The following is a 26,686-nucleotide window of genomic DNA, read 5'->3' as shown; positions in this document are numbered from 1 at the left end:
TTTTGGATTGATATCTTGTATAGATGATTAGAGATTTTAATTTTTGACGAGATGGATCGTCATGTAATTTTTGTGTGTCAAATAAATCGACTAAAATTCCTATGTAAAAGGGACGAGTGACCAAATATATGCAGAGTTGTATTGGAAGGTCAATTGCAGAGGAGGCCCCGTGGAAAGCTTTACATCTCTTCAGTTGGAGATGGTCTTATGAGTGAACTTGAGCTTCGGCTGCCAGTTATTACATCGTCAAAAAAGTAAAATAAAAACTACTAGTGATCATTGAAAATGGAAAAATGCCACTCAAAGGGCCATCCATGGTCCCTGCCATTGCCACTTTCCATGTTATCCGTATCTGCCTAATACAACCACCACTCTCCATTGTTGCCACGCCCAACTCCTTCTAATCTCCCATTGTCAAAATAAGTTGGTTATAACTTTATAACCATCGATTTTAAATACAACTTAAGAAGGTAATACCCAGCAACATCCATATCTATACATATACAGCATTGCAGCTATGGTACTTCAACTATATATTTATATCAAGAATGTTTTCTTGCATGCGCGCAGTATTTTAGTAATTTAGTGGATCCAGAATCATCACAGCTCAGAACCCTGGTGATAATTAATATTCCTAGTATTATCCAATCTCTGGTAATGCACTGCAAATGCAAATTGTAGTGGAAGTGCAAGCCACTTCTTCGCTAACTTCCATGAATGCCAACTATAAAGCCAAACATTGACAAAAAGAAATCCCTAAAAAGTTCATCATCCAGGGCTCGTGGCTTGATTCCTGGACCCACCCATATCATGAATGGTATGGATTGGATTCACCTGGGACTTTGGTTCCCCCAAAACCACCCTGGTTTTTCAGGTCCACAGAATTCAAACAATCCCTTTAATGCCTTCTCTAGTCCACACCTTTTTTTGTTCTTGATAGAGCAGTCCATCAAGAAAATTAATTAACACAAATTTAATAGGAGCAATGTGTAGAAGTTTAGAGTGAGTGGGAAATCACTGTTGTATTTGTTTTCTGCAGAGATAATTAAGAGGGCTCTGTCTGAATTGGTGTGGATGTCACCTATTGCACTTGCACATGCTCTGCATTTAATGAGGTTTTCTGATATGGCACATTGCAATTTTTCCCCCTACTTTTGTGACCATTTGATTCCATAACTAATCCATCAAAAAACTCATCACTGTTCCAGTTTCCATATTTTTATTTTGAAGGAAGAAGCAACTTTCCCTGTGCTGTTTGTTTCTCTTTCACGGGGTTTGATTCTCTCTATTTAATATTTATCCCATTTTGGCTCAAACAACACAAGGACTGAATTGCCTTCCCCTTTTGCATATATACTGTCTCTACTGTTGGCTAAATTGTCCACAGCTGCCTCCCCACATCTATATTCATCTTGCTGTCATGTCTGTTTTCCCTGCAGCTTTGCTTCTTCTCATTTTCTCCTTCACAACCTCTCACCTTTCATTACAAATTCACTCATTGCCTATATCCCACCGCAAGCCAAAGTATCAACTGTCAGTTGGTTTCTATGCAAAGTCATGCCCTCAGGTTGATCAGCTTGTTGCTTCTATAACCTCACAGCAGTTTAAAGAAGCCCCCATTTCCGGCCCCGCCACCATTCGCTTGTTCTTCCATGACTGCTTCGTCGATGTAAGCACTACACAGTAGACACCACTACGAAGATACATAAAACACTGCATAACTTTCTTTCTCATGTTAATTCAGATAATTCGATATATGCTTTGGCTTGATTACTGTAACAGGGGTGTGATGCTTCGGTGCTGATTTCTTCAAAGTCTGGAAGCAGAGTATTAGCAGAGAAGGATGCAGAGGACAACAAGGAGCTGGCAGTGGAGGCATTCGACACCATAAACAGAGCCAAGGCATTGGTGGAGAGCAAGTGCCCAGGAGTGGTGTCCTGCGCAGACATCATCGCAATTGCCGCTAGAGACTTCGTGCATTTGGTTAGTGCAGTGCTCAAAATCTTGTCTTTTCAACACATGTATGATGATTACCGAACAACACATTGAACTGTTGCTACAAAATTAGGCCCTCATCACATGCTCTGAATCCCTGATAATGGCCGGTGCACCTCCATTTGATCTCAATGGACCTACCAATAATCCCATCATGCTACTTGAATTCTTCTCTGAAAATATGCATGGAAAGATTAATCAATGTAGTTTCATAGTAATAGTGGTATAATATGTCCAATTGTATTAGTTTTAGATTGTCAGGAATCACGAGACAGATACAATGATTTAGGAGTACCATTGATGAGAGAATCTTGTAAGCACTTACAAAGATTGTTGACTGCAAAATCTAGAAGCCGCTGCAGAATAGGACATCTGATATACAGATAGATCAAGAGTTGTTTAATGGGGTGACTTATTAATGCTGCTCTAACTTTTGCATAAACATCTATGCAACGTCCAAACATTGATGCAGGTCATTGGGCATTTTTTAAACCCAAGAACAGCTGTGCAAGTTTAGCCTCTACTTAGTAGACAAAACTCTAGATTAGCTTAGATACCATACTTAGCCAACAGCTGTCAGCATCCCATTTCCTGAAATACGATGGCGGATATTCAAGGGATCAAAATTGAGCACTTGAGGACAGAACTTTGAATATTATATATGATTCACAAAAGCCTTGGATGAAATATATGATTCTTGGTTAACATCTGGATTATTATCATTTTTGACAGGCAGGAGGGCCGTATTACCAGGTGAAGAAAGGAAGGTGGGATGGAAAGCTTTCCATGGCTTCCAGAGTACCAGCCAATCTGCCTCGAGCAAACGCCACCGTGGACGAGCTTCTTAACCTCTTTAAATCGAAGGGATTGACACTGGAAGACATGGTTATCCTAGCAGGGGCTCATACCATAGGATTTGCACATTGCAGGCATTTCGTGAACCGATTATACGACTACAAAGGCACAAGACAGCCTGATCCTTCAATTGACCCAAGGCTCCTCAAGGCCCTCAAAATGTCGTGTCCGCATTATGGAGGTAATACTGACATTGTAGCACCATTTGACGTGACAACTCCATTCAAATTTGACAATGCATATTATGGGAATCTGGAGGCCAAATTGGGCTTGCTCGCCTCGGATGAAGCACTGTTTTTGGACGGCAGAACTAAACCTTTGGTTCAGACACTGGCGAAGGATAAAGCCAAGTTTTTTCAAGCGTTTGGAGTAGCTATGGACAAAATGGGATCCATTGGCGTGAAGAGGGGTAGAAAACATGGAGAGAAAAGAAAGATTTGTAGCCTGCATTCGGATTAATTTTATAAAAAAATTGTTGTATCTAATGCTTCGATTCCTACACTTGTAATTGGCTATTTGCTTCATTCGTCGATTCAATCTTTCCATTCTTTTTCCTTCCTGATTAATAAGAATTTTTTGATTTGGTCCCTCGTTTTCTGTTAATGGATTTTATCAAATGGTCCGAATTGGGCCGGCCCCTTTGATCCATTTGCAATCTTTCGTGACAACAACAGTAACAAAAAAATGGAGCCTTGACCATGGCTTCTTTGGATTTCTGGATTTCGTTTCGCTGCAAATCCAAAGAAAGCTTGACTCCTCAAAGCCGGTTCGCTACCGTGCGCAGTAAGCGCACGACTTGCGTTGATTTCAGCAGGAGGAAACCAACGATCAAATCGATGAGGGCCGTAGTTCAGCGAGTGGCTTCAGCTAGTGTTGAGGTCATTTACGCGAGACTGTACTCATTTACTTACATTTTAACACTCACGCTCAAGAAGCTGTGCGTAGTATGTTCCTGATTTACGTTTGCTCAACGTTATTGCAGGTCGACGGCCGCACGGTATCGGCGATTGGGCCGGGGCTGTTGGTTCTAATCGGGCTTCATGAAAATGATGTTGATTCTGACGCTGAATACATGTACGCATGAATCGAAAATTTTGCCCCTTTTTTTTTGCAAATTTGAATGAATTCTGTTGTTTTTAGGGCAATTTTGATTGTTGTTTTGTTGGGTTTGCAGATGCCGCAAAGTGTTGAACATGAGATTGTTTCCCAATGAAAAAACTGGGAGAAATTGGGACCAAAGCGTAACTTTCTTGCCACATCTTCCTCTGCATTTCATCCTCTTTCTACTTGTTATTCACAGTTTACCTTGCTTGAATTATGTTTGTTGTATTTATTTAATTTCTGAACTGGCAGAGATCATAATTATCTAGCAAATAGTTTCCAAGTCTGTTCTTCCTTAATGTTAAAAAGAAGTGTTTACCTGGAAGCAGCATTCTGCCATTTCTTGAACAAACAGAGTTCTGTTGTTTCTAAAAATTCAGCACTAATGCTTACATGGGTTATGTTGATTGGCAGGTTATGCAAAAGAATTATGAAGTTCTATTAGGTACCATCATCTCTCTCTACTTTCTCTTCTGTGTTGTTCTTAATCTAATCTCCTGTTTGGGAATCCGTTTTCTTTTTTTTTTGTTAATTGGAATTTATTTGGTGCAGTTAGCCAGTTTACATTGTATGGCATATTAAAAGGGAACAAGCCTGATTTTCATGTGGCAATGCCTCCAAACACTGCTAAATCATTTTACACTTCTCTGGTTGAAAATTTTCGAAAATCTTACAGGACTGATGCCATTAAAGGTAATCTGATCTCCCTCCTTCCACACACACTCACTATTTATTTCTTTTGAGCTTAGCTTGCAATCCTATGCTGTAAGAGAACATTGCAACAAAGAAGTAATTTTCATATAGTTGTCGAGCCAATAGCCCAAGCACGTGTTTATTATGGAAGTTGTTTTGATTCTCTAGGATTATGGCATCCTCAAAAATTTATGGGTTCTATTCTTGACAAACTTGTGAGCCCTGTTAAATCACACCTGTATTGATCTGTGGGTTCAAATACAATATTTCAACAGATATATTAGGATCAGAACTTGGATTTGGATCATGTATTGGGGTTCATGTTCTTGGTAGGCATGAGATTATAGAAGCTTGATTTAGCTAGCAGATTCATTTGATAAAGCTAGACATCTCTTCGACATCTAAATATGCTCAATTCTGATTGCTTTTGTATCTGTGTAGACGGCATATTTGGCGCAATGATGAAAGTGAGTGCTCCTTCCTAGCTCTACTATTTTGAGTTGCTTCTATCCCATTCTACACACTTAATTTCCTAACATGCACACTGAGTTATGCTGTGTTTCCCTTTTGTTTCAATCGAATGAAGGTTAACTTGGTTAACGATGGCCCAGTGACGATGCAGCTCGACTCCAGTCCATCGTCTAAGTGAGTGCAAACCTTTCTTCTCATCACCTGAATATCAAAATTTCCATGACAAATTTAGACATCTAATCTTTCTCAGGAGTGAGAATGGAGAAGCAGAAGGATCATAGACGATAGTCTTCAAGTTCAACATGAGATGATAAAGGAATGCATACAAAAACATTCTTCCCATTTGCCATAGTTAGTATTTAAAGTCATTGCTTGTAGTGAGACGAAGCTAATTAGTAAAAGAAAATGAGATCCACTCTTCTCCCTTGGTGGCTAAATTCTGGACATTATGTCCATATCATTACCACATCGATCAAGAGAAACAATGCTTGGGAAACTTTTTTTTTTTTTTTTTTTCCAATGTTCTAATTGTCACATAATGTCAAGAATTTAGCCACTTAAAAATGCTTGACATTATTGTTTCAATCATTACCACTGGAAAAAAAATGTCCATATCATTACCACATCGATCAAACAATTCCAGTTTAGAAAAAATCATTTTTGTAACAAAATTTTTTTGTCTCTAAATCTATTTTTTCCGTTACTAATGACATTAGAGACGGAATTAGGAATGAAATTACGTTAGCCACGTGAATTTTAGGAACGAAATTCCGTTACAAATAGATTATTTTTTTGTAGTGTACCTGAAACCGATCGCTCCATGTTCTTCAATTAAACACTATTCAAGAACTTCACAAGTAGTTCACTGCGACCTCCATATATACACATTTTTCAGCATAAGTATACAACTACTACATCTCAAGCCTTTAATAATACTCAGGCAAGGGTTATGGCAGCCAAACGCAACCTGACATGTTTGTTACAAAGTTGAAGAGCAACATTCAACCTTACGTCACTGACTTCTTGTGTAAGTTTATGTTGCTTATTTTGTTGTGAAGATGAAAATTGTCATATTGAACATTGTGTGAAGTGTGTGCTCGAGGATGGTTATGTATTTTAAATTACAGTAATACCTCTTAAATTTAATTTGAAAATTATATTTTTTTTCTAAGTTATGAATTAATTTAAACTCGTCACAGTTTATAATCTTATCCTCTACAAATTTAGTGAAATATAATAGGATCAGTATTTTCTTAAAACATAGAACTTTGATCAGTACTGTAAATTCTTGATCTATTTGTAATGAATGCAGCCGAAGCATTTGGCTATGCGGATTTGACGGTGAGACTCGAACTCGAAACCTAAAGGCCCTATACTATGATAAATGACGTAAATGATCATCAAATCTAAAAATTTAAGCTTTTAAAGCCGAGTCCATCACCCAAAGTAAGTGTATTAATTCATTTTCTTGCATTTAAACAACTAACCAGAATGTAATACGGAAATCGAAGGAGCTAGACCTCTTCCAGTACTACATAGTTCATCTCAGAAACCTAGTGGGACTGTGGGAGCCGATGAGCTCAAAAGATTGTCGGTAATGTATTCGCCTTGATAAGCATGGGATCGAATGACTTCTTTCTGAATTATTATGCTGGATCAAATCGATCCAAGCAGTACGACGTATAGCAGTATCAGAACTATCTGGTTTCTTGCATTCTAAAATAATGTCATAATGGGGTATATGATATCTTCTCAGAGAAGAAAATAAATGCCATGTGGGAGACGACTGTATTTGTATGTTTAAATAAATTATCATGATAAGTTATCTTCAATTCCCAAATCGTCAAAGAAGCAAAACAGCTGCATATGTGTGTATTGTGTAATAAATAGATTAATCCTTCAAAAATCCATCAATAATTGGACGAATGGACTTGAAGATGTTGTAATAAGCTGCCTGAGAAGGGTGGATAGCATCCCAAAACACATACTTTGAGTCATCAGGACAGACCGCCGACAACGAATTGCACAGGTACGAACTCTCCAGCATCCCGCTGCCGCAGCACCCACGATTCACATTTTCAAACCCTGCAAAACTCACCGTCAATTTTGACCGAGATGAAGAACCCTGAAATTGAATTAATTGATTATTAGGGTTACCAAATTGTTGAGGGTTTCTGATCATCTCATCCAACGGCTTATAGATATCAATGTAAAAAACACGAGCCCCATGGCTCTGCTGCATTGCCGTTAGCTTGGCCTGAAGCAAGCGGTTGTAATCACGAGAGAGAGCTGACAGAGATTCGACACAGCTCCGGTGAGCCAAGGAGTTGCCGGAGTTCAGTGTGATGACAGCTGGCAGGCAGCCCATCGGCGGGAGTCCCACAAATGCAATGTTCCTCGCCCCCATCTCTAAAAGACCCTACAAAATTACTTTATCCATTATAAATACATTGATACATATCTATATATATAATGTGTGTGTCTGTATTTTTCCACCAAACTCGACCTATAAAGTAATGGCGGATTGTACAGATTTTTTTTTTTTGTTTTTTTTTTATGTCGTGGAATATGCAGCGATTATCCGAAAATGCGCACTGAGCAAACCCCGGCCGGATCTAATACCCTGCAAACCAAGTTCGAAAAAATCACACTAGACGAACCATGTGTAGCAGGTGATCCGAGAGTTTGAACCCGGTCTCAAATCCAACTCCTACGCCATACTATCCCTTACCGATTTTGAATTCAGATTTTGAATTCATTAATATTAGGTTGGTTCTTCAGACCTTGACCTACCTAACGACGTACACAAACCCACAGCAATTTAAATGCACCTCTGGGACTACTGTATACATCGAATCCAAGAAAACAGAAGAAGAATCGATCAAAATGATGAATTATTATAATTAGGGTTATTATCATTACCTGGAGGAACTGTTGAACAAGCTGTAGGATGAAGTGCTGGTAGGCGGGGAGGGTGAAGGTTTGGCGTCGGATTGGATCTGCGCCGTAATAATTGACGACAAAGTCGTTTGTCCCGGCGCTTATGATGAACACAGCCTTGCTGATGAGAGTGCTTGTGGCCTCCTTCCCTATGTAACCCTCCATTCTTGATCTATACTCCTTCAAGAACTGCAGCTGCTTCTGGATCGATATTACGCCCTGCACAACCACCAACAATCATTACGTACATTATGTGTGTATGTATCTATTTATATGTATATATATGTATGTAATTAACATTTTCCAGCAGCAAATCCATAGCAGTGGAAATGGATCTGTATTTTTTCAAAAAAAAAAAAAAACTTGTTACAGCTATGCGTGATTAATTTTTCACTTTCATGCAGTGTAGTTTTCTCATTATGAAAATTTAGAGAGAGAAAGAGAGGGAGAGAGAGAGACGCTTTGGAGAGCAGTGAGAGGGTCGAATCCGGAGCTAGCAGAGGCAAAACAAACTCCATTCCTGAGGTCCTGGAGGGTCAATGATGGATCCAAGTAGACACGTATGTCGCCTTTCAGACCAACATATGAAGCTGTTTCAACACCAAAATGTCTTTAAAATCAACCTATGTATATATACATATATACATCTTGTATAGTTGTATATATCAATCAGCAGGTCAGATACTGACTCACCTACAAAATCAGTGACGAGTCTGCCATTGCTGAACCTTCCAGTGGCAGTGTGGGTGGGGAAGTCCTTCCCATACGGCGGAAAGTTGCTTTTCGAAGTAGTCTTAATATAGTTATTGTTGCCTGCATCCACCGTCGAGTCGCCGAACACGAAGACCGCCGGAATCGACGACGACGACGGCGAATTCGAAGTTGTAGAATAATTAAACCCCAGCTCCCGAGTTTCAGCAACTCCTAAAATAAGGGCAGCCAAAAGGACGAACAAACTTGAGGAAACTGGATGGAAAGAACCGGAGAGACGACATCCCAACATTGCTGGAGAACTCACTAATTAAACCAAACCCACTCGGTTCTTCACAAACCAGACAGCTAAAAGAAGAAATTGGTTATTACAACATGTGGCTAGTGTCTATTTGTCTCTCAATACACATACACACACATATATATAAACATAATTATGCTGAATAAGTAAGAGCAGTAAGATATTTTTTTTTAGGGGTTCAAAATTTCGAACAGTACATGACAGATTTTTAATTAGTTCACTCAGTGCAGATGATATCCAAGCAGCAAGCATTCAATGTTCGTATTTTCATCATCATAAATAGTGCAACAAGTAGCTGTGCACATTACCATTATTAATCATACACCAATCATATATATATAATATATACATATACCATAGGTAGTTTTCTTCCTAACAATAATTTATACTCAATCAAGTTTGGGTGTTATTTTCATCAAACTCTTGCATGAAAGAAGCCTCCAATCCTCTCTGGATACAGCTCAAGCATAATAAATAGACCTGCACCACTTTTGATTTATGCAAAAAATCAAATCATTCCAGCAATTTGCAGATCTTAATTTGTACAAGAAGGCTACAGGCACATGCAAATGAGCCCACTTTGTTAAACTCAAAATTATCCATAACTCATCAAGAAAACATGTTAATTCCTATATGCTTCTCTATTTATGTAAAAAAAAAACGTTTCCTGAGGTGACTGGGATTCATCACTTCCATTAAAGAATATGAAAAACAGAAGCCACAGCCACGTATGTGGTGTGTAAGAAGGGAACATATAAAATAAAACTAAAAATGTGGAAAATAATAATTGAATGTTTCCACCAGACTCACATTAACTACCCCAACGCACCACCATAATTGGTTGATGCCTCTGTCCTTTCACACCCAACATAGCATGCTATCAATATTGAATAAGATCATTTTATATACTAAATTAAATAAGTATTTCCCTGTTTGTATAGTAGTAGGTCCTATCAAGAAATAAAAGCTAAAAAGGAGTGGGCCTTTTTGTTGCTGAGGTACATTGCAGGTTATGGGCGTGGGCATTGTGCTGGTTCCAATTTGATGTAAAAATTGGATCTTGAAACTAATGTTTATTGTGAACTTATTATTCACTTTCGTTCATCCAGAGGATGCAATGAATCTTGTTTCTTAATAGAGATGACAATTCTGGTATTGCTTCTTCAATAAGCTCTCATTACTTCTTTTCCCCAATTTTTTATTAAAATAGTATAATTTAGAACCACACGCTTGTACTTGTCCATGGAATTGACTTTTGATTTTTCCATTCCTACTTTTTCCACTGCAAACAAACTACAACCTTGATGATAAAGGAATGGGTTCCAGTTATTTGCTAGCTAGCAGTATTAAGAAAATTCAAGAAATTCTTCAAAGAATAGCTTTTCAAATTTATGGCTTCATTCGTGCAATGTAAGCGTCTGTGTATTTTTTTTTCTTCCACTTGTTTCTACAGACAATAAAAGAGGAATGAATGATTAGGATTCATGATTGGGTCAACTTAGGATGATTAAAATAGTTTATCTTCAGGCAGGGGATTACCTTAATCATGGGAGTATCATCCTTGAAGTTTGCTACTCACCACAAGTTTCCTACTCAGTTTCCATTAATAAATGGAGGTAAACAGCATTGCTTAGTTAGTTCAAAACATATAGATATATCGGATTCTTTGTCATGGCTGTTGAGAAACAGAGCAATGGTGTGTCATCAGAGGATTTTCTTGAAAATGTGTGGGCGAATTTCATCTCTGAAACAACGGCTAGCAGCACAAACCAGGATGGATTTGGATCATCAGAATCATTACAAGCTTTGGAGAGGTTGCCAAGTTTAGGCAGATGGATTTCCATGGGGGCCGAGGCCTGGAATCAGTTTCTTGATGGAATCGACACTACAAGCAATTGTAGGAAGAATACATCCAACATTGTATTAGAAAACTCAAACACTTACTCAAATGCAGATATTAATACACCTGCAAAAGTCGCGAAAAAACAGTTTAGAGGTGTGAGGCGCCGGCCGTGGGGTAAGTACGCAGCAGAAATAAGGGATTCATCGAGAAAAGGAGCAAGAATTTGGCTCGGGACATTTGATACAGCCGAGGAAGCTGCCATGGCTTATGATAAGGCTGCTCTAAGAATTAGAGGCCCCAATACATATCTAAATTTTCCTATCGAGACCGTTGTAATTTCTTCCTACGATGATTGCCTAACTTCTTCCTCGTCTACCTCTTCTACAACTCGTTTTAATAGTAAGAAAAGGGTGCCGCGGAAGAGGCGCAATGATTATTTGGAGAGCTTGTTGTAACCCTTGTGACAAAAAAATGTTCTTGTCTAGCATAAGTAATGCAATAAAAATTGTCTTTAAGATGCTTTTCCGTGTAACATATCCATTGAAAATCCATGAATTCAAACACAACAAAAGCTTGAAGATTGGGAAGCAAAATCAAGAAACTTGCAGAAACACACATTATGAATCCTATTAGGCTTCCGAGCCTTTGTGCATCAAATCTTCTGTTGTACTCGAATTGGACATACAATTGCTCGAATCATTACCTCCGGCTGCCAAGCTGCGGTCAATCTTCTGAAGTTGCGATGACGCAGCAACAACATCGGGAGGGAAATTGAGGAGAGCTTTTGATCCTCGCATTTCCATGGCTGCTCTGTCATAAGCCAGCGCGGCTTCTTCCGCCGTTTCGAATGTGCCTAGCCATATCCTAGCGCCCTGACGTGTCGAATCCCGAATTTCGGCAGCGAACTTGCCCCACGGCCGCCGCCTCACGCCTCTGTACTGCTTCTTCTTTGTAATGGAATGAGATGGCCGGAGGCTGCTCACTGCCATCGATCCCTGATGATGATTCCTCGCCGGATTCAACGTGCCGGCTTCGTGTAGGACTTCATGCAGCACCATCTCCTGCGAGTCATCGTCGTTCAGAGGCAAAGCCATGCCAAGAATGATTCTTTTTTTTCAAGGGACTATTGGAGAAGGGGAATTTGTAGGAAATTTGAGTAGGAATTGAACAGGGGCTTGATAATTCTGAATCGATCTTTTAGGGAGTGTTGCAATGGTGATCAAACAGTATCACCAATTGAATGAAATCTATATGTTTGAGTGGAATCAAAGTTGTTATTGTCCTACGTGAGAATGACTAGGAAAAGCCAAAAGAGAAACCACCTGTGGGTGACGAATGTGGACATCCCGGTTTGAAATTTCAGGCACTGGACGACGCTGTCCCTTCCCAGAATATTCCTGTTCGGTGGGCCGCTGACGAATCACACTGCAAGAAGACAAGTCAAATTCAAACTAGTCTCTCTCTGGAGTCTACTCTCCAATCCATTGCTTGTACGACGGAAAGTTGATCCGCGTTGGAACTTTGAACAGTTGAACAAAAGAAACATCCTGGGATCATAATAAGTAATTAAAAAAAAACTGGATTTGGGCAGACTTCTAATCCTTCTAGATGACTGTTAAAATTCTAGAAATGTTTGCCAATTCATCTCGATTCTGCGGCGACTTCAGTCTCTCGCGACGCCATAATAATCTTCGACCTCGCTCTCCGGAAAGTGTCGCCGCAGTATCCGATCATCGTCGTTCAAAAACAGTCTTGAATTGACTGTAATTTGGTATCTAGAATTAGACCTAATTCTAATTGGGGCATAATTGTGAAAGATTGGGCTTCGGCCCAAAATACAGGAGCCCAGTAAGAAATTTGTCAGTATAGAAATATCATTTGTGCATGGAGTAATTACAAAGCAAGCAATCCTCTGCTTTTGATCATATCCAATCCAATATTATCTGTAGATGTCTGTATGTACATTCCATAACTTTCTCAACACTTCAATAGCCAACAAACTGCCACCACTATACCTAATTGCACCCAATTCTCTGCGTATCCTTAAACTCGAAGATAAGGAAAGTCCTCAAGCTGCAATCATTGCCCAAGTAGCTAATAAATTTTTTACATACAGAGACCTTATAACAAGCACAAGTGTACAAACTAAACATTGGATTACAGAAAGAATGGATATATAAACAAAGATTGATAGAGTAGACGTTAGAAAAAAACAAAAAAAAGACCTGCAGGGGGGAGAGGGATGACTACTGCAAGATTCATAAAGTGTGTAACCGTAGGCGACGGCGCCGTAGGGAAGACATGCATGCTAATTTCTTACACCAGCAATACATTCCCAACGGTCCATTTCCACTCTGCTACAATACGATTTTCTATCGATGTGTATGTCTATGGTTTATCAAGCATTTTATCGTGTATGCTTGATGATGTAGGACTATGTCCCGACAGTATTCGACAACTTTAGTGCCAATGTGGTTGTGGATGGAAGCACTGTGAACATTGGCCTGTGGGATACTGCAGGTTGTCTATTTTAGTCATAGTTTGAAGGGTGGATTCTTGTTTATATCTTTCATTATTTGATTTGATATATATATATATATCTTGTAATAATGTGTATGAAGGGCAAGAAGATTACAATAGACTAAGACCATTGAGTTACAGAGGAGCTGATGTGTTCTTGTTGGCTTTTTCTCTGATTAGCAAAGCCAGCTATGAAAATATATACAAAAAGGTTTGCTTGGTTCATTCTTAAATCAAAGAGTTTAGTCAATCTTGTATGTTTAATGCTTATTTATTTAATTATTGATAATTGATTCAATGTTTTTGGGATACAGTGGATTCCTGAGCTAAGACACTATTCTCCAAATGTGCCTATTGTACTGGTGGGAACCAAATTAGGTAGGTAGATACATACATAATTGTATTTTTTTCTTGACACTTCATCCGATGTTAAGATAGATATCTAAATGTGTTTTAATTTGATGAGACGATGCAGACCTGAGAGAAGATAAGCAATTCTTGAGTGATCATCCAGGAGCAATCCCTATTACAACCCCACAGGTCAACTTCTCACCAACTATCATTATATCAGATTTTAGTGAGATTTTTTTTTATAAAGTCTATTTAGGGATGCAAAATCCAAGAATCATAATGTGTAAACATGATCAGTATATATAAATGCAGGGGGAAGAACTGAGAAAGATGATTGGGGCAGTAGCTTATATAGAATGCAGTGCCAAGACTCAACAGGTTATTAATCAACATATATACATATATATATATATCTAAATCCTGAAATTTTATTTTTATTCTTTATTTTGATTCCAGAATATAAAACTTGTGTTCGATACTGCCATTAAAATGGTGTTAAGACCTCCTAAATTGAAGAAAAAGCAAAGCAAGTCCAAAGCCAAGTCCAAGTACGGATACAGACCGTCAACAAGATGCAACTTTCTTTAAAATCAAAACTCGATTACATTTTTGCGAACTCTAGTAAAACTCAATTTTTATTTCCTACTTTCTCCCCTCCCTTAGATTTTAATTTCAATATTTTGTAATAGATAAGGGTGTCACACGTTCTAGGTGCACACCAATTAAGCCCCTTACTCATGTTGTATTACATATCATAATCATTGAAATTCATTCCCGTTAGTTACTTTTGAGAAACTAAATTTCCAATAATTAATTCCATGGAAATTGATCATTTGTACACACCTCTACACACAGATATATGTATATATATATATAAATTATAATTATTCTAATCACAATAGGTATGTTTGTTAAGAAACTGATTACAATGCTTTACACCCCACATATATACACACATATGTCCAAGATTCTTTCAATTCTTGAAAATAGAAAGAGAAAGATAAAAAAAAAAAAAAAGAAAAAGAAAAAGCCGATATGTATGTATATGTATTTATGTAAGTAATGTAAATTAAGATTGGTGCATGGATAAGTATCTTGTTGCTGCATTGTTTGATAGATTCTTCAATTTCCTAGGAATAAAATAATGTAATAATAATAATAATATTAGGGCATAACTATATATATGTGTGTCCGTGTTTTGCGGATCGTGACAGACCACTATTAATTCCATTACAAAAACGACTATAATACACACTACACTACACTCCTCTCCTCTCCTCTCTCTCTTGGACAATTAAATTAAACTGAAATGCACAAGTCTTCAAATTCTGTGCCAAAGGTTTATTTTCTTTTTTTTTTCTCCATTTTATTTATTTATTTATTTATTTAATTTAATTTAATCTAGTTTCTGATATTCTACATATATACGTATGTGTGTGATTTTGTTTAAACAATAATATAGATAAGAAAAGGGTCAACTGAATATATATATATATAGGTATGTAAATTTTAAAGTGGGAATAATTAAATGGGAAGACTGTTGAGAGCATTTAATAAAAGCACGTTTGCATTAAGTGATCGCTCTGTTGCCGTATTTGTCGCTTCATACACACATACCTATTCCTATTCCCTTTTTAAAATCTATTTATTTATTTATATATTAGTTTTAATTCATACTATAACAAAACAAAACAAAATAATTATATCATCATTAAAACAACTAGAATTTCAAGAATGCTTCATTATTGTAATCTTTCACATATCCTCTTAATTAATCCCTAAATTTCTTCATTCTTTGAAAATGTCTAAAGAAAACAACTAGAAATAGAATTAAGGAGTAGAAAAGAAATAAAAAAGAAAAAAGAGGGAGGCATGCAATTTTTATTTTTTATTTTTTTAAAACAAGTAGATGTATGCATGAGCATCCAATATCTCATCTCCATTTTTGTAGGAGACAAATGGGAAGAAAGTGAAGAAGCAAACGCATGAAAGAGGGAATAAAGCTGCTCACAATATAATTACATTACACCAATATATACTACATACATGTTTGTATCTATCTATCTATGTATATTTTGATTGAGAGTAAATGAATACCAACAACAGCAACAGCAGCTAGCCCCATAAATCTATTTATTGAACTACAGTGGTTGTTCTTCTATACAGTCCAAGTTATTGTGTGGGTTTGATTGATAATAATTAGTAATTTTGTAGTTTGTTTAAATTGATCAACATAAGTTATTTTTTGAAGAAGAAGATGATGATGAGAGAGAGACAGAAAGATGGTAAAGAAGAAAGGTAATTATGAAAAGTAGGGTGTAAGAAAGAGTACTGTAGTCTTTCTCTCCCTCCCATATCCATATTCATATTCATATTAATTAAGATAATGTGTCTGAAATACTTGAGATGGGATTGTGGATTTTTCACCTTTTCAATGATACTTCCTTGTCCATCCATCTCCTTCCATTTCAATTCCCCTTATCAGGAAAGTTATAACTTCAATTTTTTTTTTTTTAAAAAAAAATAATAATAAAAGAAAAGGGAAATTAACAGCATTTCAGTTTTGACCAATGCCTGAAAATGTTTACATATTCTAGGAATAGTAGTAGTTAAGCTACTTAGATATATTGATCATATACATGTCGAGTTGCATGAATGGGGGAGGATATGATCAAATGATAAAAAAAGGACAAGTCGTAATTAGCTTTAATTTCCAAAATACATTTTAATTAATTAATTAGTAGAAAAAATAATATATATATATATATATATATATAAAACCCTAGCCTGTTGGGGGATTGGAGGGGATGATGGCCTGGGGTGAGTCAATAATTCAAGAAGTGCCATTAATATTGGATTCAAATCCAAGAAACCAAAATTGAATGCTTAAGAGAAAAAAGTTTGAATTTTGCGTTGGACTTTCTCGAATTTCCATATTACTCTCTTTTAATTAAATTGTCTCAAAATAATCCAGTCAAACAATACTAAGCTGTAAATTAATTAACAACAAGTGATCATAGATCCAATGTGATGCGGAACAGTTTCACAAATATTTCTCTCACTAATTGATTGATGTTATTTTTTATTTATTTATTTTTTTATGACAGATGAGAATTATTTTTTGTTAGTATGTATTATATTTTTTATATATAGTTAGCAAGAATTAAATAAATAAATTATATTATATTTGATTGATATTGGCAGCACCGCCATAATCAGAGCAGTAGCTAATATATGTTTGGCTTTAAATCCACCGCTTCCCCAAATTCCTACTGGCTTTCCTGACGTCCTCCTGATCGATCATGTTGTATCTATATATATATATATTAATTATTTTAATTTAATGAATTTTATCTGTAATATATATTTATTTAGTCAAAATACTATAGCAACTTTCAATCTATTCTCTATTAATTAATATCCACTAAATACAATCCAAAATAAAAGTCTTTTCTCCTGCTCGCAACACCAACAATCTGAAATAAAGAGACAAACTTATCAGAAATATACAATTCATCTCTCTCTCTCTGTATCTCTCTGTGAATTACTTCATCACACAGCTCTGAACCTGCCCACCTTAGTGCATTAAGGGCTGCCTTCTGATCTGATGGAGATTCTAATATAAGCCCCAGCATGTGCTCCTTACAATGTTCACTTTGCTTATTGGAACTGGTTTCAATTCTGCATGACAGAGTAAGAGAGAGAGAGAGAGAGAGAGAGAGCTTAGCTTGTAGAGAAACAAACAAGAAGTATTCATTGTTTTATAAATTATTATAATTTTTATTTTTTATTTAGCACATTTTGTAAGAGTAAGGTTAAGAGGGGGTAAAGGTGTAAGGGTATGGGTACGTGGCTGTCCTCTCCTTCTTACACTTTATATTTACTTCTCTTCCACTTTTGGTTTGGTTCTTTGCAGGCTATTCTTGTTGTGGTCTTTGCCGTTTTATTTTCTCTCTACTATTTATATTTTACATATTTTCTTTCCCGATCTAATTAATTTTAAGTAGTATTTTAATTAATTGGATGATCAAGGAGTAGGTGATCTGGAAACGGCTATAAGAGGAGAGCTGTAGCTGTTTACTTCAGTTCAGTTAGAGCTGCAGAAGAGAAGTATCTGTCATTCCAATTCTAGTTTCGACTCTTCCAATCATGGCTTCATCCAACAGACACTGGCCAAGCATGTTTAAGTCCAAGCCCTGCAACTCTACTGCCCATCATCACCAATGGCAGCATGACATGAACTCCACCCTAATCTCATCCACTGCCTGCAACATAAACCCTTACTCTTCAGGTGATGTAATTATAGTTATACTTATATTCATAACCCTAATCATTTGTATATGCATATGTACTGATTGATTGATTTTGGCATATATATATATGTATATATGTATAGGGTCTGGATGTGAGGAAAGAACGCCGGAGCCGAAGCCGAGATGGAACCCTCGGCCGGAGCAAATCCGTATTCTGGAAGCTATCTTCAACTCGGGAATGGTGAATCCTCCCAGAGAGGAGATCAGAAAGATTAGGACCCAATTGGAGGAGTACGGACAGGTCGGAGATGCCAATGTTTTCTACTGGTTTCAGAACAGGAAATCCAGAAGCAAACACAAGCAACGCCAAACCAAATCTCAATCTCAGAACACTCCCAAAAATCCTTCGCCGTCTGCCACTCCGGCGGCCTCCGCCGCCGCCTTCGTCGCCGCCCCAACTCCTTCTTCTTCCTCTTCCGAGAAATCATCCAACAACAACTCCAACGATAAAACCCTTTCTGCCGTCGCCCCAACCGCCAATGTAATCGACTTGCTCAATTCCAATTCTCCAACTCCTTCTGTTAACCAGCCGTTTCTCCAAACCTCCTGCGATTTCTTGGCCGAGCCTTTCTTCTTTCCGGTGCAGCACGGCGGCGGAGGATCAGCGTCGTCTGCGAGTGTGACCCAGGGTTTCTGCTTTCCGGCAGACGTCTCCGCCGTAGTGGCCGATCAGAGCGTCGAGAATTGCCAGAATTTTCTCCTGAGTGATCTGATGCTGATGAGCAATTTCTCTTCCAAGAAAGAAGACGAGCCTGAGAAATTACTGAAACAGCAAAATCTTAGTTTCGCTGCTGCTGCTGCACCCACCACTGTTCAACCCACTGTTCCTCATCACTATCTCTCCATTCCATCGGCTAACAATCAAATTCTTCAAGGTAATTATTCAAAATCCCGTGCTCTTTCTCCTTCAGTAATTATTACATTGTGTTCTTGTTCACTGCTTTTAGTTTCCTGGCTTTTCGTACTATGCAAAATTTTAGGGTTTCGAATACACGAACAGGCTCTTCTATACTCAGAAGAAAATTAAATCAGAAAACCATTGATGTATACAATTTGGAAGAGATAGATCGATGGGGTTAATTTCATGTAATTAAAAATGAGAGAAGACAGGTGTTCTTGATTTCATTCCATGTCAGTTATGGAGTCGTCATTGACATCACTCACTGTCCTTATAGACTCTCTTTTAGGGCATTTGACATGGGTTTGGGGATGCAGGATTGTGTCACATTTGGAAAGGGACAATGATAGATTTGTCCATGGCCCGTAAATTCGTGTTCTTTGTCCCTCAGAACGTATGCATGGATTGACTAGCCTCCTAATTTGCTCCCAATTAGCCCCTCTCTCTTACACAAAAACTGCAATTCAATTACATGTGATGTCATGAATCTACCAAGCTTTGTCCATCATAATAACCAGTTTAATTAATCGAAAACATTGTAATTACTTGACTGATCAATCGATCGATTAAATCTTAATTTGCAGGAGCAGGCGTGGGAGGAGATCATCATCATCACAATCAAACTCAAAATAATGATCATCAAGTCGGCCCCACAAAGTCGATGGTGTTCATCAACGATGTCTGCTTCGAAGTCGGCGTCGGACCGTTCAACGTGAGGGAGGCATTCGGAGACGACGCCGTTTTGGTGCATTCGTCGGGACAGCCTGTGCTGACCAATGATTGGGGAGTGACGCTGCAGCCCCTCCAGCACGGCGCCTTCTACTATCTTCTCCGCCCCTTCGCGCCTCCTCCCGGCGGCCATGTCCATGCCCATGACAGGTCTTCCATTGATTTGGTATAAGATCACACAATTTCATCAATTTCATATTTGCATTTATTTATTTATTTATATCTTCAGTGACTAACCGTTTCGAGGTTTTGAACAGATTTAGGGATCAAATCGATGAGGAAGGCTGAAGCAGTTAAATCAGGCTCCATCCATGATCGTTAAAATTCTATCTACCTAGTGTTTTTATGTTTGTTGCTTTCCATATATATATATATATATATATTTCTAGGACTATTTCTCCTTGAGGTTCTTCTGGAGAACAATCATTTATTAATGCTAGGAACTGCTTTTTATATAAATATATATCTATTTAATCTGATTAGTGTCACCCATTTTGGGAATGGATTGATGTTTATTGCTTTGAACACAGTTTTATTACTTTCATGCTCAAATGGATCTAAGCAGCAACGATGTCAGAAATATTTGGACCCTAATTGGAGCTAGTGTGATCGTACATGCTTGATATAGAATGATGTTAATCTTGTAGAACATCCTTTAAAGGCATTATTAATTTGCTAAGGTAATTAGTAAGGTAATTCAAGAAATACTACTATTCTTAATCCATGATGTAATATATATATATATATATATCGAATCATCGAAGTTGTGTGGCCAGGAGGGGGTTTTGAATGAGACAAATCTGTAATATTCTTGATCTTTTTGGCTGCTTTAATCCAGCCCTTTTGAAGATGTATGTTCCCAATTTCCATGGCCACAATGACATGAAATGAAGAAGATGACTGTTTGAAAATTGCAAGAGATCGATGCTGCAGTGTGTTGTCATTCCAAAACAGAAGAATCGTGTATGTGTATACCCACACTACACTACTACACTATGCCCTCGATCGGCTTTTCATTTCTTGCTTGCAACAGACATTACAATCATCAGCCTTTTTTCTTTTTTTTTTTTTTTTTGTGGGTTTGGCTTGAACAGTTATCTAAGATCACCATTTTAACTTATCTGCACTTCAATTTGCAAATAGAGCTGTTTATGCTATGAGGGTTAACAGATTACATGTATGTATGTTTATCTGTGTGTTGACAGGTCAGTTGGGATTGTGTGTGTGGTGCAGAATGATTACGTGCAAATTGGTCATAAAAAACCACTGTTTCTGCAAACAACCAAACCCAATCCCAATCCAAACTATTGATTGATTTGAGAGTTGAGTGACTCTCGAAACGTCAATAACAACACTGAAAAAATTCCTTTTTTTCACCTCACCACATGATCCCATCACTGTCAGTAATTGTGTTTAGCATGAAACGTAAACAATGATGGGAATAAATAAAAGAATTCATTGATTATTAGTTAATAAAAAAATTAATAATTAATGATCATCATCATCCTTCTCACATACACATGCATCTACGCAATCTCACACAGTAGATTTATGATATTTTCCTTTTTTGTTTTTTTTTTTTTTACCAACTGCCAAAGAAAAATACAAAATTATGAGTTTGTCTGATGTTTGAAGCTAAGGTAAGACAAATAAGTGTGGAGGTGAGTTAGGTTAGGTCTTTAAATAGGACAAGGTTCAGAACATCATCGAAAGCTGTATTGTGGAATTGACTCTTGGATGTATGTATCATATGATATCATGTATTCCAAACATTTTTAAAGAAGGGCTTCGAAGAAGAAGACATCACGTCATCATGGTCAACAGATTCCCATATCAGTTGAGACAAAATCCTCATCTTTCTTCGCTATGTTCAATTCAAATTCATCCATATGTTGACCACAATAACTAATATCCGAGATTTCCTCATCTTTTTCTCCTCAAGTATTTCTTTATTTATATATATATTATTTATATGGGCTTGCCCAGACAATCTTAACTCGATCCATATGGAAATAGGGCCAAGATTGGTACCAAAAACCCAAACCCAATTGATTTCAAGATTTGCCAAATCCAAAGTGCTAAAATTTATTATCTATACAGCCATTTCAGCAAGGTCCACAAAACATTCTGATCAAACACTTTCAAGCTATCTTTTTGTCTTCTTGAGAATTACAACAGCATTGACATTCACAACACCTCAATACAGGAGGAAGTAAAACTCTCATGACTTATACAGAAGTCTCATCATCTTCAACTTGAAGCAAAGAGAACCATTGAGGTCTGCTGGAAACCATTATTGGCAGAAGGATGGACAACCATGATCCGCAGCACCTGCAATAATTCAGTGGTGGTGGGACTTGGAAGTAAGTAGAGTTGCAAAGTTGCAATCTACATCTCTTTTTAAGTAAAATAAGAATCCATTGTGATAACTAAATATAAAGATTCTTACTTTCATTATTTGAAACCTGAATGGAATATAAACAGATAAGATCATTACTGTCAGAGAAAATCAATACCAAAAGAAGCTGAGCAATTTCACTAAACTTGAGAATTCACTCAACTTTATATGCTATCCAATATCAGCAAAACCACAAACTCATGTTCCAGATAATATGCATATCATGTCATAGATGCTCTTAACCAAAATCCCAACAGTAACATCCAACTCTAAAACAAACATTTGACAAGCAGATTATCAAAATGTTTAAAGGATCTTTTGTGATTCTGGAAACTAATCATACCCAAGACATAAATTTGAAAGATACAACTTCTGGAACATATCTTGGTATGTAAACAAACTATGTCAACATCATCCAAGCACGAACGAAAGAAGCACGGCAACACATAGGATGGATGAGCAAGAGACAACCACAGTTATTTTCATGAAAGAAAGATCCAATTAATTATATAAAAAGACGGAAATCAAAAGGCAATGTAAGTAGCTAATCCACCAAGGTCAGCGAGATCGATGATCCTCAGCAGCAACTTTATCTACATCACCATCACTAGCGGAGTCAGAATCCTTTACACTCGTATTATCAGGTTTAAAGGAAGGAAGCGGATTAGAGCCCTTGATAACCCAACCGAGAGCGAAAAACGAGAGACCGGCCAGAATAGCGGTGCCCCAAGCGTGAGAGTACCACTTGCTGTACTGCCTAATCGCAAACCGCCACTGATCTCTGAGCGTCGCACTGTCTGGATTCACCGACTCCGGCGGATTAGGGTAGTAGGATCCGCGGGAATATTCTCCCGCAGCGCTCTGGATTTTGGGCGTCGGCTTATCCGCCGGCGGAGCGGATTTGTTGTCGGAATTTCGCCCGGAGATTTCAGGATCGCCCATCGATTCTGCCCTGCAGCTCCCCGCACGACGAACAAGATGATTTAAGTTATTAATCCTAGGATTCAACTGACAGGGGTAGAAAATTAATTTCGAAAAAAGTATGTATTACAAATGCAATTAACTTTTTGTATTTGCGCTTCAAACCTCGCAGTTCCAATAATATCAAATCATAGCACACCTCAACTTAGTTTGGACCGGAAGAGAGCATTTTTTATTTTACATATTCAGTTACCTCAGTATAGTATATTATGGTTTTGTTTCCTGTTTATTAACATATTTTTATACTGTGCATGAAATTTTTACTGCACTTCAAAAAATTCAAATGCAATAACACAAAAAATACTGTAGAAATCATGAGCATGTATGAATATTGAAGTATCCTCCAAATGGTGAAAAACATAAAAAAGGAAATTGGGAGTTGAATATTGTTATAAGCAGTTTCCAAGTAAAACATATATCCTTCCTGTCCATTGGAATTCAGCTAAACATCATTTCATATACCAAATCAAATTGTCTTAGTTTTATGTTGCAGAACACAATACAAATAAATATCATTTGCGAGCTTCCATCTTCTTCTGTTCCTTGGCTGCAACAATCAAAAGTTTAAACTAGCATTAGTCTCAAGTAGGGATGGGGGGAGATGAAGGATGTGGTTATATTATCAGCGTGAAAGGATCTTAGCAACTGACCAGCTTTCTCCTCTTCGCGTTTCTTGGCAGCTTCGGCTCTCTGTTGTCGTATAAGTGCCAAGCGTTCTGCAAATTGAGAAGAGAATGTGTTGCGATGAAGTATATTAGCAAGTGTTCATCCAAATTGACAGTGTGCATTATTTTAAACAAGAGGGTATATATCTTGTCACATACAAGTTTACAACAAAAGAACAGTGTTCTTAAGAAACCGTAGAAGTAAAGGGATCCACCGACAAAAACAAACAATAGAATCAAGAATTTTAAACAAATATCTGAAAAAATCACATATACTTTACCTAAATCTTTTCTTGCTTGCTCAGTCTTGCCTTGTTCTTGAAGCCTCATATACCTTTCATGAGCTCGCTGCTTTTCAATCTCCTCTCTAACATGAATATAAAAAAGTAAAAAATTAATTCACGGGGCGGAATAGTACAAAGCCTATGAAATGTAATCGACATTGGCAGTTTGTACACTATACAACATATCATTATAACATTCATTTCCTGAAGAATTTGATTGTTATACAACAACCTGGCTCATCTTTATAGTGTATAGGGGTTGATTAGTTTTGAATTATAAAAGTGTCAGATATTAAATATGCACATTTGTAGTATCTAAAATATGAAATTATTAGTTTTGAGTATTTACGCACGCATGCATACATCGAGAGATTTATGCATGTGTTCAGAATAAATTATTCTAAAATGGTAATCAAATAAAGCCTCTGGGCCTTAGGTTTTCTCAGTCTATTTCATATACATAAACCTATTAAAAAAAAAAAAAAAAGAGGAAGAAGCTGAAATTCAAAGCAAAGATGTTTTTCTTTTTTTTTTTATAACTTCCAATTGAATAGCTTGAAAAACAGCAATCCATCACTAACCTCTCACGCCTTGATAGTTCAGTTGTTTTCTCCACCTGAAAGTATAAATTAAAAGAATCAGAATAACAGAAATAGATGAACTAACAAATACTTCACTCAAGTAACTTACATCAACATCACGTGCTTTCACATTCTTAGGTTTCACAAGATTGGGATTCTCAATCTGTATGATACCCTGGGTGCCTTTCGCTTTCTGTCAATAGTGTCACCAAACATTAGGAAATATTGATTATTTTTTTGCAAGTGCATATAGGCTTGCAATAAGCAATATGCTACTACAATTCTACTCACTTCAGATTCTTCCTCAGATTCCACTTCAGCCTCTGCATCTGAAGTTTCATCTTCCACTTCTTCCTCTTCTTCCTGTCAGGAATAAAAATATAGTACGAATAAAAGAAAAACAACAAAAAAAGATGTAAGTATCAAGATATGCTGTCTCAGGATCCATTCTCTGACTCATTAGCAGCCATGTTTAGCTGAAAACATAACAACTAAAGAAAGAGAAACTATACGCACAATTCAAAATGATCTGAGGAAAACTAACTAATCAAGTGCCCTAAGATTCACCAAAATAAACAGCTCAGGTATATCTATTAAACGCCAAGAAGGTATAATAGAAGCTTCTGCCTCAAAGATTATTAGAAATATTTATAACCTCCCAATGAAATATGATGATAACACATCTTCACTTCAATTCATAATTGTAGCACACAGCTGACAAATAGTGAAGAAATAGTACCTTCTTGAAAGTGCGGGGACGAGAAGAAGTGCCAGCCACTGAATGCAGAACAACATGAAAAGAAAATTGTGTTGGTAAGCAATACAATTATGAGCATGCCTATCAAACACTTCAGATCAAATTATCCCTCGCTTCTCATTTCACACATCTCTGCGCCAGTTCAAGCCCATGTTACAGACACAGCCATCTAAAAGGCCAAACACTATATTTGCTCAGGGGTCATCAATTCATGTCAATTCCTATTCCTTCTTTCTCATTCTCTCGTCTAGCTTCAGGAATATTATTTTCAATTCATTTGTAAAAACAGAAGTCAATGGTGTTTAACAGCCATAATATACTTATAACATTGTCCCATACTCCCAACAATGGTAAACATAATCTCCATGTCTAAAAATAATCCAGACAGATTAATATGTTTGTTTCATAGAAACTTCTACAGAATTCTCTGAATAAAATATATTTCCAAACAAAGTAGCTCTGCATAAAGCACATGCAATTGCGGACAGAATCAATTGGAAGGAAAAACCCAAAAAATAAAAAATCTCCCCTATATTGATAATTAAGCCCATCAGCTGTACATAGTTCACCGTACAAAGGAAAATCGTAAATGGAAATATTATTCAGGTATAGGCAAAAGACAACCCTGACCACAACTAACAACCAAATCAAGGGCTTCAAATGCTGTCAGCGGTAATGAACGTCATTAAGAATAAACTCCATCCTAATAATTTCCCCCAAAATAAAGGACAATATCCCAACAAAGGACACAAGTAAAACTCCAGTAATTAAGAAACATTCACAATAAATTCTTCGTATCCACAAGATCGGAAACCATACCAAACACCGAGGCGGGGAGGCCTAGTCAAGACCAGATCCTAAGCAAACATAAAAACTCGTAATTAAAAACGTACACATCTCTTCCGGGGTTGAGAAGTGGCGGCGCCCAGTGGGCTTGCCCTTGAATTTGCCCCTTCCCATCTCACCGACTCGAGTCGACTCTCCTCGCCTCCTGGAGTGCTTCTGCGTTATAGGTATCTGAGCGAAATAGGCGATTGAAGGAAAAAAGGCAAAATTTCTCTGATCTTTTGGAGGGATCCTTTAATCAGATTTGCCCTCTTTCTAAACCCTAATCGAGGTAAGCGGTGATTGGGATATTACTACGTAAACGCGCGTGCCTCTACTGCGTTGGTGTGCAATTTAACAAGTTACGAATAAATAAATAAATAACAAAGAAGTTCCGATTAAGATAGTAAACGAATAAATTATTAAACTTTTTTGTACGTGTAATTAATAATCAAGTCTAGTTAAATATTTGTA

At 37.3% G+C, this 26,686-nt stretch overlaps 9 protein-coding genes across 17 annotated transcripts; 5 read left to right on the top strand and 4 right to left on the bottom strand.

Annotated features, from left to right (window-relative positions):
* Positions 1-983: 983 nt before the first annotated feature.
* On the top strand, positions 984-3,531 carry LOC127247654 (peroxidase 19-like). The gene is made up of 3 exons (XM_051269609.1): positions 984-1,669; positions 1,783-1,983; positions 2,728-3,531. The coding sequence occupies exons 1-3, from the start codon at positions 1,421-1,423 to the stop codon at positions 3,307-3,309; spliced, it is 1,032 nt and encodes a 343-aa protein (XP_051125566.1). The 5' UTR covers positions 984-1,420; the 3' UTR covers positions 3,310-3,531.
* Positions 3,532-3,545: 14 nt separating this feature from the next.
* Positions 3,546-7,010, top strand: LOC127247656 (uncharacterized). 3 transcript variants are annotated; one of them, XM_051269610.1, is made up of 9 exons: positions 3,551-3,728; positions 3,833-3,924; positions 4,025-4,091; positions 4,366-4,396; positions 4,504-4,644; positions 5,086-5,111; positions 5,231-5,289; positions 5,366-6,142; positions 6,428-7,010. In XM_051269610.1, exons 1-8 carry the CDS (start codon positions 3,687-3,689, stop codon positions 5,394-5,396), a joined length of 489 nt encoding a protein of 162 aa, XP_051125567.1. In that variant the 5' UTR covers positions 3,551-3,686; the 3' UTR covers positions 5,397-6,142; positions 6,428-7,010. The 3 variants fall into 3 exon arrangements, with proteins under 3 accessions (XP_051125569.1, XP_051125568.1, XP_051125567.1); XM_051269611.1 differs by lacking the exons at positions 5,366-6,142; positions 6,428-7,010 and having other exon boundaries at positions 3,549-3,728; positions 5,231-5,293; XM_051269612.1 differs by lacking the exons at positions 5,086-5,111; positions 5,231-5,289; positions 5,366-6,142; positions 6,428-7,010 and adding an exon at positions 4,920-5,055 and having other exon boundaries at positions 3,546-3,728.
* LOC127247653 (GDSL esterase/lipase At5g45960-like) lies at positions 6,877-9,340 on the bottom strand. The gene is made up of 5 exons (XM_051269608.1): positions 8,749-9,340; positions 8,515-8,645; positions 8,038-8,274; positions 7,273-7,534; positions 6,877-7,200 (listed from the first exon to the last, which is right to left on the bottom strand). Exons 1-5 carry the CDS (start codon positions 9,056-9,058, stop codon positions 7,007-7,009), a joined length of 1,134 nt encoding a protein of 377 aa, XP_051125565.1. The 5' UTR covers positions 9,059-9,340; the 3' UTR covers positions 6,877-7,006.
* A 745-nt stretch (positions 9,341-10,085) lies between these two features.
* LOC127247271 (pathogenesis-related genes transcriptional activator PTI5-like) lies at positions 10,086-11,471 on the top strand. Its single transcript, XM_051269056.1, has 3 exons — positions 10,086-10,219; positions 10,595-10,683; positions 10,776-11,471. The coding sequence occupies exons 2-3, from the start codon at positions 10,614-10,616 to the stop codon at positions 11,363-11,365; spliced, it is 660 nt and encodes a 219-aa protein (XP_051125013.1). The 5' UTR covers positions 10,086-10,219; positions 10,595-10,613; the 3' UTR covers positions 11,366-11,471.
* LOC127247274 (pathogenesis-related genes transcriptional activator PTI5-like) lies at positions 11,369-12,662 on the bottom strand. Of its 2 annotated transcripts, XM_051269060.1 has the most exons (2): positions 12,233-12,662; positions 11,369-11,971 (listed from the first exon to the last, which is right to left on the bottom strand). In XM_051269060.1, the coding sequence occupies exon 2, from the start codon at positions 11,966-11,968 to the stop codon at positions 11,540-11,542; it is 429 nt and encodes a 142-aa protein (XP_051125017.1). In that variant the 5' UTR covers positions 11,969-11,971; positions 12,233-12,662; the 3' UTR covers positions 11,369-11,539. The 2 variants fall into 2 exon arrangements, with proteins under 2 accessions (XP_051125017.1, XP_051125016.1); XM_051269059.1 differs by lacking the exon at positions 12,233-12,662 and having other exon boundaries at positions 11,369-12,224.
* A 390-nt stretch (positions 12,663-13,052) lies between these two features.
* Positions 13,053-14,611, top strand: LOC127247272 (rac-like GTP-binding protein RAC9). Its single transcript, XM_051269057.1, has 7 exons — positions 13,053-13,251; positions 13,343-13,430; positions 13,532-13,641; positions 13,745-13,808; positions 13,906-13,970; positions 14,094-14,159; positions 14,238-14,611. Exons 1-7 carry the CDS (start codon positions 13,153-13,155, stop codon positions 14,367-14,369), a joined length of 624 nt encoding a protein of 207 aa, XP_051125014.1. The 5' UTR covers positions 13,053-13,152; the 3' UTR covers positions 14,370-14,611.
* Positions 14,612-17,401: 2,790 nt separating this feature from the next.
* Positions 17,402-20,192, top strand: LOC127247270 (WUSCHEL-related homeobox 9-like). Of its 3 annotated transcripts, XM_051269054.1 has the most exons (5): positions 17,402-17,474; positions 17,814-18,072; positions 18,178-18,969; positions 19,577-19,871; positions 19,979-20,192. In XM_051269054.1, the coding sequence occupies exons 2-5, from the start codon at positions 17,931-17,933 to the stop codon at positions 20,007-20,009; spliced, it is 1,260 nt and encodes a 419-aa protein (XP_051125011.1). In that variant the 5' UTR covers positions 17,402-17,474; positions 17,814-17,930; the 3' UTR covers positions 20,010-20,192. The 3 variants fall into 3 exon arrangements, with proteins under 3 accessions (XP_051125011.1, XP_051125010.1, XP_051125012.1); XM_051269053.1 differs by having other exon boundaries at positions 17,423-18,072; XM_051269055.1 differs by having other exon boundaries at positions 17,424-18,072; positions 19,577-19,887; positions 19,979-20,191.
* Positions 20,193-21,745: 1,553 nt separating this feature from the next.
* On the bottom strand, positions 21,746-23,177 carry LOC127247275 (uncharacterized). 4 transcript variants are annotated; one of them, XR_007837879.1, is made up of 3 exons: positions 22,463-23,171; positions 22,171-22,186; positions 21,746-22,052 (listed from the first exon to the last, which is right to left on the bottom strand). XR_007837879.1 is itself a non-coding variant. In XM_051269062.1 (3 exons), exon 1 carries the CDS (start codon positions 23,059-23,061, stop codon positions 22,678-22,680), a length of 384 nt encoding a protein of 127 aa, XP_051125019.1. In that variant the 5' UTR covers positions 23,062-23,177; the 3' UTR covers positions 21,746-22,052; positions 22,171-22,186; positions 22,673-22,677. The 4 variants fall into 4 exon arrangements, 2 of the variants coding, with proteins under 2 accessions (XP_051125019.1, XP_051125018.1); XM_051269062.1 differs by having other exon boundaries at positions 22,673-23,177; XR_007837878.1 differs by lacking the exon at positions 22,171-22,186.
* Positions 23,178-23,460: 283 nt separating this feature from the next.
* On the bottom strand, positions 23,461-26,552 carry LOC127247273 (uncharacterized). The gene is made up of 8 exons (XM_051269058.1): positions 26,281-26,552; positions 25,370-25,407; positions 24,922-24,993; positions 24,740-24,823; positions 24,631-24,665; positions 24,047-24,132; positions 23,751-23,816; positions 23,461-23,647 (listed from the first exon to the last, which is right to left on the bottom strand). Exons 1-8 carry the CDS (start codon positions 26,345-26,347, stop codon positions 23,613-23,615), a joined length of 483 nt encoding a protein of 160 aa, XP_051125015.1. The 5' UTR covers positions 26,348-26,552; the 3' UTR covers positions 23,461-23,612.
* Positions 26,553-26,686: the final 134 nt, after the last annotated feature.

Source organism: Andrographis paniculata, unplaced genomic scaffold, assembly GCF_009805555.1.
Source record: "Andrographis paniculata isolate CXL003 unplaced genomic scaffold, ASM980555v1 Contig32END, whole genome shotgun sequence".
NCBI lineage: Eukaryota > Viridiplantae > Streptophyta > Magnoliopsida > Lamiales > Acanthaceae > Andrographis > Andrographis paniculata.
The sequence above is the reverse complement of the archived record's forward strand: the minus strand, read 5'-3'. Positions and strand labels throughout refer to the sequence as shown.